Source organism: Pan paniscus, chromosome 2, assembly GCF_029289425.2.
Source record: "Pan paniscus chromosome 2, NHGRI_mPanPan1-v2.0_pri, whole genome shotgun sequence".
In the NCBI taxonomy this organism is placed as follows: Eukaryota; Metazoa; Chordata; class Mammalia; order Primates; family Hominidae; genus Pan; species Pan paniscus.
Window position 1 is genome coordinate 131,329,823 of NC_085926.1, and position 16,631 is coordinate 131,346,453.

Below are 16,631 nucleotides of genomic sequence, written 5' to 3' on the forward strand. Positions count from 1 at the left end.
TCCTTCTGTCTCTCTTCTCCTAAGAAAGAAAAAGAGATAAAGCTTTCATCTGGTGGGAAGTTCTATAGCTTTGGCAAAAACCTAGTTCTTGCAGCTAAATTAAGGCTTGAGAGTTACGTAAATTCTAGCAACTCTCCACGCCCACCCCACTTTATTTGTTCGTAGGTGATGTGAGCTGATTGCATTGTGGACCTTGTCCTTAGTTTTTGCCCTCCCAAGGCCACCAGCTTCTCCTTGCTGCTGCCTGGCACTCTGTGAATGAGGAGTCAGGAGGCATTCTCTCTGTATTCTCCATAAAGAATCTGATACAACCTCTCAGAACTTTAGGGATTTCATTATGTCTTCCCTCATGTACTTGAGCTTTGATTCTTATGATTCTTAGAGTTTCTCTGATAGCCTTGCAGGAATCCTCAGCCACACCCCACCCCAAATGGTTACCATCTGCCACTCCCTTACCCCTTCCAGGGATGGCCACACTGCCCCACCCTCATATCCCCGCTCCTTGGACAGCCCATTCTCCTCTGACCCTCCAGGTTGTTGCCCAGCTCTCCTGGGGGCCTAAAGTTTGCCTTCTTGTGATTCCCACTCTATGGGCCTAAGCTGTGCCATCTGAAGCCATACAACTCTAGTTTGTCTAGCAACGTCTGAAACATTTGAAACAGCTCTGAAAGGCAGCCTTCTCTTCATCCAAGCCGCTCAGCCCCGGCCCTTCAAGTCTTCTTTGTAGGGCTGCATTGCCTGGGCCTGTCTCCCATCTGCCCCCTCTGGGGTAGCTTCTGCTTTGTCTCCCAAAAGGAAGCACAGCATTCCACCTGTGTCTGGCTACGGAAGAGGGAGCCGATGGTGGACTCTTTCTTTAGTAGCACTCAGGCAGCCAGCACTGGCATCAGCTCTGCTGGTTGTATTGGCTTCAGGTCATACATAGGCTTGCCCTGATCTCAAGAGGAACAAAGCCCCAAAGGCTTCCCTCAGGGAAGGCTGCTGAGCCAGGTCTCCCAGCTTTTCCTCCTGCTCTGGGTTGTTAGTGCAGGAGGTTTATGCCTTTAATGCGAACCATGATTTCCACTTGGCCTTGTGTTGCAAGATCTTTTTATATCCGGAGTCTAGATTCTTTTCAGGAGCCGCCTCTCATAGCTTTCGGTCTCCTTCAGGTTGATGAGCAAAGTAAACTTTCCATGTCAGGGCTGGGCAAACTGCTTCTGCTGAAGGACCCAATTCAAGAAAAGTAAAAGTGTTTGCAAGTTGCATATTTCATTCTTAATGAAAACAGCTTTATTGTCTCTCATGGAAACACACATTTACACATTTATTCTTAAAACTGCAGTTGCCCACTTCTAAAACAGAAGAATGATCATGAGAAAATGTAGCACTATTAGCCAATGAATTCTTAATAATGGTTGGTCATATCTGAGAAGTAACTACAGTAGAGACAGCTTTCTAATTTTCCAATCTTTACATGTGTCTAGGATGCTCTCGTTTACAAAGTGCATTCCGTTATTTTTTTTTATCATTCCATCTTAGACCAGCCAGAGACATAAAAGCAGGAACAAGCAAACACACTGCTAAACACACAGGTGCCACAGTGACTCCAGCTGTCCTCCACACCTTACAGGTAGGGAGTGAGTCACCAGGTGAAGTGATTGACCCAAGGTCCTGACCACACAGTGAGTCAGCGTAGATCTGGTAATACAAAATCTGTTTGATTCAGTGCAGGATTTCCTGTGTGCCCATTGTGTGCCAGACACTGTGCCGAGCATTAGGGAATCTGAGATATGGGCCTCCCTCTTTGAGCTGGATAGCCTGCACCCCACAGGCTACACCCACCTGGATTTTGCAATTCTAAAAGGACTCCTACTTCTCCCCCAGCCCTTCTGTTATGTATAAGCTTGAAATTAGATCAGATCTTATTGCAAAGCTGGAAAGCCCATGGGCTGCCTAAACCATGCATAAAAATGTCAGCCAAGACAGGAGCAAGGACACAGCCTGGGACTGTCCCTTGAGGATTCTTCTGGCACCCTGAAAGGAGCCTTCAGGTGCTGGAGATGGAACATATTACTTTCTAAAGAAAGACACAAACTTTTAATAAAAGTGGACTCTGGTAGCCCCTTGGGAACCACACACCCCACTCCCTTTGATGTCTGTCTTGCGTTTCCACTAAACACAAGGAGGCTCTTGCCTTGGCCCTGACTGCCTCCACATCAGCTCCATGTCCTCAGTCATGGCCCCAACTCCTGCGGGACCATCGTTAACCCTGTGAAGGCTCCAGTGAGAGGGCCATTAAGGTGGAAGAATATTTGTCCAGCTTCAGAACCCTGTGCTCTCAGAATTATCCTCATCTATTTGGACTGTTTTCATAGCCCAGCACCACTCTAGTTATCAGGAAAGCAGACCTCTTCCAGGTCTAAGGGCCCCTTGTTTTGGACCTTCTCAGTGGCTTCATTTATCTTAAAGCTACTCTACAGACCTCAAAGAAGGGTTTCATCCTTTGCCAGTTTGCTAGATATTTCAGGCACTCTGAGTCAGGAGTAAAGTGCATGCATCAGTTTCCTCTCATCTGGCATTTCATACCAGCACTGGCCCCTACCTTGCTTCTCTGAAGCCACCAGAGTCAGAATTCAGATGGGCGGGGTGCTGGGCAGCGGTGATCCTCTGCTCCTGGTAGAAGTGGGAGTTGAGTAAGGCAGATCCCAGGCCTGCGCAAGGAGGGAGGGTGTCCGTTCACCTGCCCTGCCAGATTGCAAGCCACAACCAGTGCCTGGAAGCATATATGTGTCCCGGGGCTGAGAAATGCTTTTCTCTCCTGAGCCCTGCCAGACACTTTAAGCCACGCACGTTTTCAGAAGTGCTGAGAACTAAAATTGATTGGATTCAGGCCATAATGGGCTAGGGCAGAGGAGCCAGGTGGCTCCCAAGCTGGTCTCTGCTGCCACCATCAGGACGCACAGAGCCCACCACTCTTGCCAGAAGCCTCCACGCCTGGCGCTGAATTGGTCGGCGCTCACCATTGTCAGCGGTCTGAGTTTTCATGAGCGTGTCAGTTTTGTGGCTCTGGCAGGGTCCTTTGCCTGTTTGTCACATGTGATGTCCATTTTTGAAAATGCCTTCACCCATCCTCTCTGCAAGAAGATGGGGCTGTTTGGAGGGTGAGATTAGAAAAATAGACTAGCTGCAGATGTTTGTCATCACCAACTCAAGTTCACCCTGGCCAAAGTGGAGTAGCCCCTCTCTCTCTGACACTAGACACTTGAGGGCACCCTCTGCACCTGGGCCCCAGAGCAGTCTGGCCTCCTTCTAGACAGTGGAGCATTAGTGCAGCATTCAAAGAGGTCACATACCATTGTGCTGATGGTTGCTCAGTGAATATTAGACCTGAATGTATATGTGTGCCTTTTCACTCACAGGCCCTGAATGAGTTTATAATTATTATATAAGAAAACCCAGGTGAGAATGACTCTTGCCAATGAAAAGAGTAGAAGAGATTGGGATCAGAAGGCATTATGGCTGGGAAACATGTCTCCTTGGAGCTTACGGATCAAACAGGGATGGGAGAGCCTCAAGGCAATGCAGGGATATCCAGGGAATGTCCCCCAGCTGTTCCAGTGTTAGACCCATACCCTGACAGCTCTTCCCTGTGCATCCCAGCCAGCACCTCCAGGCAGCACTCAGTCCTCACTTCATGGCTTCTCCCCAAGAGGGCCGTGGGCTTGTACAGGCACATTCCCGCCTGCCAGGCTGGTGGGTCAGACACTAAGCCCCCCAGCCTGACCTCCCTCCATACCCTGAGGCCTCCCTGTGACCTCCTCCCTCAGCCTCCAAAGGAGGGAAATGGCTGTGCCCAGCCCAGGTGCACCCCTCCCACTGGCACCCATGGGCGAATCCTTTCCCTCACTGGTCTGAGGTTTCTCATCGACAAAACAAAGGGGCCAAACTGAAATGTGTCATCACTCCCTGTCCTCACAGTTAAGCCTGCATAGATCATTAGAGAGGAAGCCCAGTATGCTTCTAAGACTTGGCTTGTGGAATCAAACATACCTGCACACAACCCCAGCTCTTAACATTTGTTGGCTGTAGGACTTACACAAGTAACTTAATCATTGATCCAGTGTCTGTCTGCAAAATGGGACTCCTGTCCACTGTGTTAGTTCCTTCGAGATGCAGGCACCAAGATGGGATTAGGCATATAAGAGAATTATTGGGGGAAACACCTGTAAAATGTTCAGGAAGGAACTGAAGTAGGCAGAGGAAGCCCCAGACTGCAGTGCAGGCCTGACCCCCATGAAAGGAGAGGGAGAAGGAAAGAGAATTCAGTAGGAAGAGTCTTAGACTACAGTGTTGTTCTAAGAAAGTTTCTGCCAGCCAGTGGGAGTCCTTAAGCCATTAGAGGGGTTCCATGTCCAGCAGGAACAGGCCTGCACTAGTACCCCTGTCATGGTCAATCATGGCTGACCAGGGCATTTTCATGGCTGCAACCTCGAAGACTTGTAAAATCAGAGATGATGCATGTTAGGTCTTATCTTAGCATCTGCCATGGAGAAGGTACTCAATAAATGGCAGTGATCAAACAGTGATGATTATTCATCTTATTGTTTTTAAGATTTGCAATGCCTGCTCAAACAGGCCCGGGAAAGAGCAATTCAATAGTTGTTTGAAAGGTTGAATCCTCAGGGGACCTGCAGGGTTTCATTTCCATTTCTCATCACACAGCAGATCCTATCACCTGAAAGCATGCCCTTCCACAAATGTGAATACAGTACTCAGGGCTCCATCTGAAAATGGAGTGACCCCTCTTCTTCCTGTCACACATCTGACAAGCCATGGATGACTCCCCAGTGACATTCCTGGGAACCCAAGAGAGCTTAATTCCCAACTCTGTTTTAAAACTCAAGGAAATTGGGACTCCATGACCTCCTCGAGAGTCTTGATGGCTACTGCCTCAGGAGAAACAGAGCAGTTGAAGCTTTTCAACTAAATGGGAAAGGGAACGGTTAACATCTTGTGTTTGCATAGAGCTGCGCAGTTTACAAAACGCTTCTGCATATGTCATCTCTATACCCTCCGGTGTTCAGGACAATATAGGGTAGTGGATATCAACTTGAAGATCATCAAGACCTGGATTCAAGTTGCAGTAATTAGTTGGGAGATCAAGATCAATACTATTAGCTTCTATGACCTTCAGTTACCTGTTCTGAAAATGGGAAGAGCAATAGTGCCTTCCTCAGGCAGTTATCATGTGGGCTAAATAAGCTTCAAAGTGCCTCTGGGTCAGTGCTGGGAATATAGTAGAGACCCTGTAAGTCTGACTTGTACTTTTCTTTCTTGGATGAAAGGTGAGACCACTGAAATAGTGAATGTTCTAACCCCTAGGTGGAGCTTTGGCCTTGAGCCACCCAATAGTCATATAACACAGTTTTTCTTTCTAGATCTCTCTTGTAGAGGATGTTGGGAGAACAAGAAGAGAACTGTCATTAATTAAGCATCCATTGTGTGTCAGGCATTGTGTTTGGCATTTTGCATCCATGATCTCTTTAATTCTCGTTACAAGCCTATGAAGTTCATCTTAAGTGACTTTCCAGGTGGAATTCATGGCAGAGTCACAATTTGAACCTAGGTCTTTCTGTAGCCAGGCTGGCTTTCAGTAAGTAAATGAAATGGTGTTTGAGAAGCACTGGAAACTCCCTGAGAGAAATATAATCAGGCCAGGAGCATGAACATGTGAGGGGAAGACAGCGTGGAGCAGAACTTTCTGTTCTGACTCCCAGGCCTTCCCGCAGGGCAGGATCTCTGCATCTGGCATTCTAACAACATGGGCTGTTAGAGCACTGGACTTGGGGGCGGAGGACTTGGATTCTGCAACCTCTACCAGCCCAGGTTAGCAGCATGGCCTTGAGCAAGTTCACCTCTCTAGGTTTCCATGCCCCACCTTCTAGAATAAGAATGTAGGCTGGGGGAAGGGGCTGATTTGGTTCAGCACCTACTGTGCACCAGGGACAATTTGAAGTGCTGGCAGATGTATGACTGCATTTAATCTTCCCAAGGAAGCTGACGCTGAGAGAGGTTAAGTAACTTACTCAAGTCATGCAAGTAATAGATTGTCACCTAGATTCTAATTCTAAATTCGATGTCCCTTTTGCCCTATTGACTAGGCCTAAGATGGCATCTGTCACTTTGATTCTGTTTGCTTATAACTGCTCAGTAGATCAGAGGCACAAATATCTTTCTACCTTAGAGAGGCGTGCAAACTATACAAATCTGACTCACAGATACACTTTTCCCCTGCCAGCCTGTGTTCTGTGTCTATGGCAGTGTTTTGTGGGGCATGATGGGATGTGCCCCCACAGGCTGATAACTGAAGAGCTGTTCTGTTTGTCCTGATTGCTCCCCTCCCTCTAGCTCTAACTCTACCAAAACTGAGCTGGAGCTGAGGAAACAGCACTTTTCCCACTTCCCAGATGGTTCCCTCTTTATGGCTTCTGTCACACCAGCTAGAACTCCTCCAGGTGTTTCACCATGCCAGCTGCAGGAGCAGAGTGAAAGGTAGTGACAATGAAGAACAGAGACACCAGAGAAGGGGACAGGGGACCCGGGGTCTTGTCCCAGCTCTGCCACTCACATACCTGTGACCTGTGGCAAGTCGGCCAGCACTTTAGGCCACAGTTTTTCCTCTGTAGAATAAGGAGGCGGCCTGAATTAGCAAGTTTCAGGCTGAGCACCACAGCCCCCTCCTTGCCCCTTCCCTCTTCAACCATCTGAAGAAAGGGTTTTTTGGAAGGAAGGGAGGGAAAGAGGAAAGAGATCCACAATATTTGAAAAGTTCTGTACCAGCTAATCTCTAAAATCCCTGTTAGCCCTAACATTCAGAAATTCCTTCTATGTTTTAAAGATTTTTTTAAAAGGATCTAGAAGACTGAAAAGCAAATTAGAAGTCTTTTTGATCAAAGCAGATAAGATAAAGTAGAAACTTACCCTATCTCCTAACCTTGTACAGAGACCTTTCCAGGTTGAGAGGCCAGCAAGGCTGGCAGCTGGAAAGAAAGCTACAGAATTCCCCAGGCAGCCTACAGGGCCCTGGGCTCTGGGCTCTGAGGTCTCAGCCTATACAGGTGCCAGCTTGTGCAACTGCCCCACACCCTGGCATGAACCCACCCCTGATGCTGGCCAGACCCTCAGGCTGCTGCGAACAGAGCTGGCCCTCTGCCAACCCCCGGTGCTGGCCTCTCTGGACAGCCCAGCCTGGGACCCCGACTCCCCAGCACAGAGATGGTTGGCACCACCAGGATGTCAGATGTGGCTCTTGGCTTCAGCTCTCCTCATCCCCAGAGGCTCTGGTGATGATGAACCTGGGGCAGGATATACTCAGTCCTCACTTCATGGCTTCTCCCCAAGAGGCCTCTGTCACCCTTGTCCTTGTGTTACCCTTCTGCAGTGTGAATCTGGACAGGCCACCCCACCTCTCTGACCTCAGAAGCCTTCCCTGCTCACAAGCCACTCAATTCACACATAGTTAATCAACAATATCGAGACATAATTCTTCCTCCTGGGCCCTGGGAGTCTCAGGGATGAACAGACAGGGTCACATGTCACACTGTGCTCAGTCAAGCTGTGTGGAGCCCACCTCAGGCCATCTGTGCAGGTGGGCTTTTGCATCAGTCTAAGGCAGGAATCAGCTGGTAAGAGCATAGACTGGCCAGGTGCAGTGGCTCACACCTGTAATCAATCCCAGCACTTTAGGAGGCTGAGGCAGGCGGATTACCTGAGGTCAGGAGTTCGAGACCAGCCTAACCAACATGGCAAAACCCTGTCTCTACTAAAAATACAAAAATTAGCCAGACATGGTGGCAGGCACCTGTAATATCCCAGCTTCTTGGGAGGCTGAGGCAGGAGAATCGCTTGATCCCAGGAGGCAGAGGTTGCAGTGAGCCAAGATTGCGCCACTGCACTCCAGCCTGGGCAACGGAGCTAGACTCCATCAAAAAAAAAAAAAAAACCATAGACTTTGGAGTCCAGCTCTCTGGGTTTGCTTTTGGGCCTATCACTTTACCTCTCTGAGCTTCAGTTTTCCTATCTGTAAAATGGGGATCCTAACAGTACTGACTTTATGGGGCTAAATGGAGGATTAAATGAATATTTCTATGTCCTTGGAACCATGCCTGGGACGTAAGTCCTATATAACTATTAACACAGGATTTTTTGATGATGATGATGATGATGATAGTACCAGAAAAGCTATTTTATCAGCATTCAAGACTTCTGCCCCGTGATTTTGCTCTGTGAACTTCTGCTGTAAAGGTCTTCTGTGGAATTAAGGCTCACTTTGTACAGTTCACCATGCCCTGCCCCTTTTCCCACCATACACTTACTCCAGCTGGGAACTCTCCTCATCAGTTCGGTGGTGCAACCCAGGCACCATCCTTGCTGCCTCCCTCTCCTCTCTGACTTGCACTCTCTCCATAGCTGTCCTGCTGACGGTGTGCTGCATGAAGAGGAAGAAGAAGACCGCCAACCCGGAGAACAACCTGAGCTACTGGAACAACACCATCACCATGGACTACTTCAACAGGCATGCTGTGGAGCTGCCCAGGGAGATCCAGTCCCTTGAAACCTCTGAGGTAATGAGCTTGAAAGTGCTGGCCCCACTGCAGGGAAACCAGGTCCAAAGAGAGCCATGGGGCATCTGCTCATTTCTGAGTGCCTTGCTCCTTAATGTATGGCCCATGGACCAGCAGTATCAATAACACCCAAGAGGTTGTAGGCCCTACCCTGGTCCTACTGAGCCAGGATCTGTGTTTTAGCAAGAATCCCCAGGTGCTTTCTGCACAGTAAATTTTGGAAGCACTGTTCCTGGGACTTTTGGTTTCTGGGAACAAGTGAACAAATACTCAGTGAGGACCTGTTTTGTGCCGAGCACTCCCAGGGCACTATGAAGATGAGAGCTTGCTCCTAAGGGGCTCAGGTTCTGAGATGTGGCTGGAGGACAAACCCCAACATCACCCAAAAACAAAGCCAATTAGGGGAAACACAAACACAAGACGAGTTATAGACAAAGAGCTGTGGAAACCCAAGGAGGAAAGCCTTCCCAGTGCAGATGCTAGGAAGGATTAATGGATTTCAACAGGCATTCCAGCAGAGGAGGTAGCCTGAGGAAAGGTGAGGATACGTGCTGGATCTGAAGGGAAAGAAGAATACACTGTCAGCATATTTGCCCAAGACACCTGGCTGGTCAGTGAGTGAGCCAAGCTTTGAACCCAGGACTTTAACCACAGAATCCATACTCTTTCCATCCTCACACGGAGGGTGGCGTAGAGGCCAGAGTGAAACAGTAAAGAAGGATAAAGGCCCAATTAGACACAGCCTTAATGGGGTATTATGGCATTGGGACTCTAGTTTGGGGCAGCAGAGAGTCACTGAAAGTTTTGATCTTTGGGTGACCCAGTTTTAGAAGGATTATGCTGATGGCCTGGTGAAAGCACCCTATATGTGATCAGCGAATGGATAAGGAAAGAAAATAATGGCTTGATGGATGAGTAAATAGATGGAATGACACAGAAAGACAGACTAAAAATAGGTAGCTCAACTAGGATGCAATTGAGATGGCCCAGGAGAAAAGATAACAGACGTCTGAGTAAGGCAGTGAGAGCTGAGAAGAGTTCTTGTGGAGGTGCAACCCCACCCCTCCTTCCCGTGTGGGTCCATTCCCCAGAGCAGCCAGGGTGAGCTTTTGTAAACATAACTGTGGTCACATCGCTCACATGCTTAAAACCTTCTCATTTCTCTCCAGTTAAAGTTCAAAGTCTTGTATAGGACCTGCAAGGTAGACCTAGACCCAGCCCAACTTTCCAGCCTCACATCACACCCCTCTCCCCATCTTTTGCTAAGCTCCAGCCACACTGGATTTCTTTTTGTTCCTTCACAGCACCAGGTTACATCACACCCACTCCAGGTGTGTGCATGGGCTGTCGCCTCTCCTACAACATCTTCAGGCTCTCCCCAGCACCCCCTTCACTTGCTCACCTCAGTGACTCCAACCCATCCTGCTGCAGGGCCCAGTCTAAATGTCACTTCCTCAGCGAGGCCTTCCTTCACCTGCCAGGCTGGGTTCAGCTCTCCTGTCACGTGGTCTTAGCTCCCTGTGCTTTTTCATTGTGACCCTTTTTAGAGCTGTGATATGCTACTGGTCTGATATTAGTTTAGCACCCCTCTCCCCCACTTGAGTAACCAGTTGCTTCCACATCGCTAAACCCAGCAGCCAATTCCGAGCACTCATCCTACTCCATCTGTGCAGCACTGGCACTGTCACATGGCAGCAGAGGCCCTGCCTTCTCAGGCTCTCCCCCAGCTCCCATTACTGATTCCCTGTCCTTTCCCCAACCTCTATTCACTGGAGCGCCCCATCTCGGTCCTGCCACCACTTCTTTTTTTTTTTTTTTGGTTGTTGTTTTGTTTTTGTTTTTTGAGATGAGGTCTCAACTCCGTTGCCCAGACTGGAGTGCAGTGGTGTGATCTCAGCTCACTGCAGCCTCTGCCTCCCAGGTTCAAGTGATTCTCCTGCCTCAGCCTCCCAAGTAGCTGGGACTACAAGCACACGCGACCACGCCCGGCTAATTTTTGTGTTTTTAGTAGAGACAGGGTTTCGCTATGTTGGCCAGGCTGGTCTCGACCTCCTCACCTCAAGTGACCCGCCCACCTCAGCCTCCCAAAGTGCTGGGATTATAGGCGTGAGCCACTGCCCCCAGTCACTTCTATTCTCTTTCTACTTAGTCCCATGACTTAAATACCATCTCTGCACTAGAGAGTCCAGATTTCTACCTGTAACCTTAATGTCTCCCCGGGCCCCAGACTCACCTACCCAGCTACCTGCTGCACATGTCTAATAGGCACCTCAAACTCAACACACCCAAGATTGAACCCTTGATTTCCCCCTCCCAACCCCAAAACCCAAACTTCACCTGCAGCTCCTGATTACGTAGATGGTACTGCCAGCTGCCTTTCCTTCCTGCACACCCCACTTCTAGTCTGTCAGAAAATTTCATTGGTTCTCCCTAAGGACCAGCACCTCTCATTGCCTGCACCTCTGCCCCTGATCCAAGCCAGTCTCCTCCCTCGCACCATGAGTGCTGCAATGGCCTCTAAATTAGGACTCCCCACTACCATCTTGCCTTCTGCAGTCTGCCCTCTGCACAAGAGCCAGATGATCTTTTCAAGGCAGGATCCCATGTCCGCCACAGCTTCCACTTTCAAGTGGCTCTTCTCTACATTTTGAATAAAATCCAGACTCCCATTCTCATGCCCTTCACAAGTTGGCCCCTGCCCACCACCTGAGCCCCCACCACACTTCCCATTGATCACACACCAGCTTCAGTGGCCTCTTTGCTCTTCCTCCTGCACAGGAAGCTTGCCCCCACCTTAGAGCTTCGCTCTTGCACCCTATCTGAAATGCTTTTCTCCTGGATACCTTGAACCCTCAATTCCTTCAGGTCTCTGTTCAAATGCCACCTCCTCTGGGAGGCCCTCCCTCCCTGACCACTCTGTATTAATTAAATCTCCAACCTCATTCTGTTTCCTCTTCCTTACTTTACTTGTCTTCAGAGCTCTTCTCACCACTTGACATTGCATCATTGTCTCTCTGTTGATTGGTTTGTGGTCTGGCTGTCCTGCTGCCTGAGGGAGCATTGTTTGTTGTGCTCACTGCTCTATTCCCAGCACCTGGAGCAGTGCCTGGCACATGGTAGGTTCTTAGTAAATGTTTATCATGTGAATGAACTATAAATGTTGTTCACCACAATTTACCCATCACCCAGTCAGAGCCTAACACACAGTAAATGCCCAAGAAAAATTTTTAAGGAGAGGACAAACGAGGGGCCAGCTTCACTGCAGCATTGACCTTTAGTGTGGCCTGTACACATTTTGCATGGAAAAGGTGTTCCTGAGATCTGTTATAGTAAGTGGAAAAAAATATGTAACTTGACAAAGGGGCTGGTCCTACTTTAGGTATGGGCTGTGAACCCCTAAACTTTAAATTTCTCATATTCTCTTTGCAAATTGGTAAATGAAAACCAAAGCCAAAGGACAATACTCGTGAACGCACTATAGAAAAGGCCCTTGCTTTTAGAACATCCCAGTTAGTCATTTGGCACAGAGCACGAGGGCTGCCGTCCAACACAATCCAGAGGCTCTGGTAGAAAGGGCTGCCCCAGCCAGTCGTGATCTCCAGACCAGGAGGGCGCCATAGGACCTGCAGCACAAAGCTCAGCTTGGCTTCAGAGTGGATTGGATTTTGCTGTTTCCCTCCCAGCAAGCAGTTCCTCTTATTCTGCTTTATTTAGAGTAATATTACAATTTGTTCCAATTCTCTGGGCTCACACTATATGAGGGCAAATGCAGGCAGCCTAGGGCCAGGATGAAGCCAGCCAAGCACACACACACTGCCGACCATCTCTAGAGCAATCATAAGGTCCCAGTTCATATTCCACCATGTTCCGCATCCTCAGGACATGTACTCACCACCTGCCCTTTAGCTGCTAACTTTGGAGACTGCCAAATGGTTTGCCTAAGCAAGTTCCTCAGTTGCCCTGCCCCCACTGCTGTGTTGATGCAAGCAGCAAAACACAGATCCAGGGCTGTACAGACAAAATTGTGATGCCCAAAAAGTGCTTGGAAACTTCCATTCTTTTCTCTTTTTCCCACCTCCTCCTCCTCCTTCTCCCTGTTTTCTCTTCTTCCTTCTTTTCTCCCTCCTTCTCTCCTCCCTTCTTTTTTCTTCTCCTTTGCTTTGGTTGTTTCCTGAATAACTCTCTCTTTAATGCAGCAAAACATACCCACATGGTTTTGCCTTTGGTGAAGACTTGCTTTGTGAAAGCTATAAAATGACAAGCCAAGCTCAGCCTCCACAGTTAAACCCAAAAGCATGGTGGAGGAAAGGGATTTTTGTCTCCTCTTTGAAGTGCTCCACTATTTTCCTTAGATGGCTGGCCCCATATCCACCCTTAGATAGGTGTTGAACTAATTCCAGACACTGAAGGAAATTCTTGTCTTCTGAAAAGACATTTTATCAACAATGGCATTTCTTCCTTACCTTATGATTCATACAGCAGAAAGTACTCCTCAGAAAGTATCTGTTATGTATGTTTTGTTTAAAAATAAACTTCAGAGAATTAATTGTGGCTAAGCAAATCTGGCATGAGCCAGTATACCTAGGCCTATAGTTGAGTCTTTGTCCTGAAATGGCTTGAAGGTTCCAAGACATTAGCTGTTTTAATTGGAAGAAGCTATGACTTTCTTTTTTTCTCTCTCTTAATTAGTACCAGGGCCCAAATCCAAGTACAGCCATTTAGTAGCCCGTAAATGTTTGCTTGTCCTTGGTAAGTGAAACCAAAACCCTGCCAAAGCCATACAGATTACCTTCTGGGCAGTGGATGGCCTATTTCTAGGCTTTTCTGCTCCTGCAACTGAACATACAGACTGAAATTTTCATCTGTCACTTATTATGCAGTCACACAGAGATGCAGATCCATTCAGCTCAGCATCACTAGTGCTATAAGAAATGGGGCAATAATTCTGACCAGGCTCTGGAAGGACTCAGAGCGGGAAGGAATTGGCCCTTGAAGCCTCTTGATAGGTCTGTTAGATCCTGACAGGTGGGTAGCAGGAAACAGGCGAGTGAGTCTAGGTGTATTCAGGAAGGAAAAGCAGAGAAGTTTCCCAGAAGTCTGTGAGAAAGAGGCAGGAAGTAGTCTGGGTGCAAGTGGACTGAATTTTGCCACTAGTGCAGTGAGCCATGCACTGTATGTGTGTCATGCATGGCAAGTCCCCTCAGACTTTGACAAGGAAAGCAGTACCATCTCTGGCAACCTGGGATTGGGGTGATTCCAGAAGCAGGGAATATTTTTTGAAAGCTGCTATAAAAATCTGAAAGAACAGCACAAAAATTAAAATATACACATATACACACACACACAAATTAATTAAAAGAATGGCATAGAGGGCTGTGCACCTCAGCATTAGCAGTGGGGATGATGAAAACGTGCACCAAGCCATCAGTGCTGAAATAAATGTTCCCATGTGTACATTTCTTTAAGAACGGCCACCTCTTAAGCCTTCTCCAGCTCACTCCATCTCCTCCCTCTCTCTTCCCAGGACCAGCTCTCAGAGCCCCGCTCCCCAGCCAATGGCGACTATAGAGACACTGGGATGGTCCTTGTTAACCCCTTCTGTCAAGAAACACTGTTTGTGGGAAACGATCAAGTATCTGAGATCTAACTACAGCAGGCATCACTTTGCCATTCCGTATTTTTCGTCTCTAAATTATAAATATACAAATATATATATTATAAATATAACCTTTGTGTAACCCTGACTTAATGAGAAACATTTTCAGCTTTTTTTCCTATGAATTGTCAACATCTTTTTTACAAGTGTGGTTTAAAAAAAAAAAACTTTACAGAATGATCTGTGGCTTTATAAAATAAAGGTATTTCTAAGCAAAGCAGTTGCATTGATTGCTTCTCTTAATAACTATTCTTGAGCACCTGGGGATCCCAGGAACCCTGGTCAGGTGAGGTAAGAGACTGACCTCCTGTAGAAGCTGAATGTTACAGTGGTCAAGCGCACGATTCTTTGAGTGATTCTTAAAGCTCTGGTTCCTCTTGCTTTGGTGTGACCCCATTTCCTCCCTTCTCATACGCACACCTGTAAAGGGAACTGGGCCGCCTCGGGGGAAGACGGCAGACTCATGCACAGAGCAGGAAAAGGGAACATCTCATCACCTCCGAGGATGAGTACCCTGGAGCCTTATGACGGCACCATTGGATGTCATGTTTAATTCCATCCAAGTTGTGGATGGCAGGCAGGAGCATGGAGCCCTCAGGAATCCATGGAGGACATCAAGGCATCGCAAGGCCATATCCCCCTAACATTACTTCCACTGCTAACAACAGGACTGCCTTTCCCTGGTGGGAAAATGCTCCCTTTATGCCCATTCCTGTATCCCCTCCAACACCCACATCTGCATTAAACACCCGTGCCTTTCTCTTGGAGAGAGTTTAGATGCAGACCCCGGCCCTGGAGCTTTAAAATGCTTGCCCTTCCTTCTTCAAGGATCAAATGTTTATTGGGGTTCAGCTTTGTTTTCTCAAAAGGCCATGGTATCGTGCCCCTGAGGAACATGTTTATCTAAGAAGCTTTGAGGTAGTAGAGCGATAATTTTTGAAACCTTCCTCCTGCAATCTTTAAAAAAGAAAAAAAAGATTGCCCAAGCAAATCATTTGGGAGAAGACATCATTATACTCCTACTTGGCACTGCAAACCTGCTCGCAGCACCAGCCGGTGGACTTGCCATCCAGCTCTCAGCTTCCACTGCTCCCCTTGTTCCCGGCCGGCTGGCTGCCTCCCCGTGCTGTGTCCAGCACGGCCAACAAGGTCAGACCCTCAGAGACGCCCAAGGGGCTTCCAGAGGTGGCTGCTTCTCTATTTTTTCCTGATTGTGGCTGAGAGAGATGATTACTGCTTTGACACTTCCTTTCTCTAAAAGAAAAATAGTTTGATAGTATATTTTGAATATAGATGCTCTTATAGTCAGATTGGGAATTGAACTTGAATATTGGGTCATATGTGTGTGTTGTTGCTGTAGTCTATCATGACTTTTTTCTTTCTGCATTTTCCTTAAAAAAAAAAAAAAAAAAAAGATGGCCTTCAAAAGTGTGTTCTCAATGTTGTATGAACCTCCTTCACATGAGTTCGGTTGTTGTCTCTCTTCAAAGACTCTTCAACCCACAAAGAAGCAACTAAATGTTTCTCTAAGTTTAATTTTCTAGCGTGTTGTTGTCTTACCTTTTTAACCTTACCATAATATTTCTGTTAACTGTTACATTTAATATACCAATGTGTGTAAGTATACATAGAGAAAAATCTGTTTGTAAAGTAAAATTTATATATAATATATGTAATCAAAGATACATATGTTATATATACATATGTGGATGTATGACTTATTTTTCCTTATCCACAGATTTCAGCTACCATGTATATATAAATAAACTTATTTTATTAGCCAGAGGATTCTGTTGCTAATACATTTTGCATTCTTTTCAAGATAAGCTCTAAGTCTTCCTTAAGCAGTACCAACACCACTTTATATCCATCTGTATTTTTTAATCTGATTGAACAGTAAGTTGAGTTTTATGTATGTGATGAGCTAATAGGATTAGCAGTTTATCATTTGATAAAATAAATCTTTTTGAACATGTTTGCAGTTTCTCCAAAATAGACTCATCTTTCATCAGGTCTTTGGAGACAGTGGTGTCAAAGTACATCCCCCCCTCTTTCTCCCTGTCTCCAGGGCTGAGTGGATTTATATAGTAAATATCTTTGGTCCGGAGAAGTCTGAAGTTAACCTGGCCATTGAGTGTTACCATTCTGTAGAGAATAACAATGCCTAAACATGACACATTTGTGCACAACTTAATCAGTAGCCTGAACTTTTCATTCAGCCTTGGACAATACATCTTGGAATTCACAATAATGCAGATCCTCAGAACCAAGTCAGTGTCATCCGTATAGGAGGCTGTTACTGTAACACAGGCTCGCATGCCCCTTCTGGGTGCATCAGGGGTGGTGTTCACAGCATTAATGCTACATCT

General features: G+C 47.0%; 1 protein-coding gene across 9 annotated transcripts in view; it reads left to right on the forward strand.

The window, feature by feature from the left end:
* The window catches only part of TMEM108 (transmembrane protein 108), a 362,678-nt gene extending 346,441 nt beyond the window's left edge, over positions 1–16,237 (forward strand). For all 9 annotated transcript variants that reach the window (XM_055110470.2, XM_055110471.2, XM_003822511.5 and 6 more), the window contains 2 exons: positions 8,452–8,606; positions 14,131–16,237. In XM_055110470.2, coding sequence (XP_054966445.1) covers positions 8,452–8,606; positions 14,131–14,253 — 278 coding nt within the window. In that variant the 3' untranslated portion in view covers positions 14,254–16,237. The remainder of the gene's footprint in view (positions 1–8,451; positions 8,607–14,130) is intronic.
* The last annotated feature ends 394 nt before the right edge of the window (positions 16,238–16,631 follow it).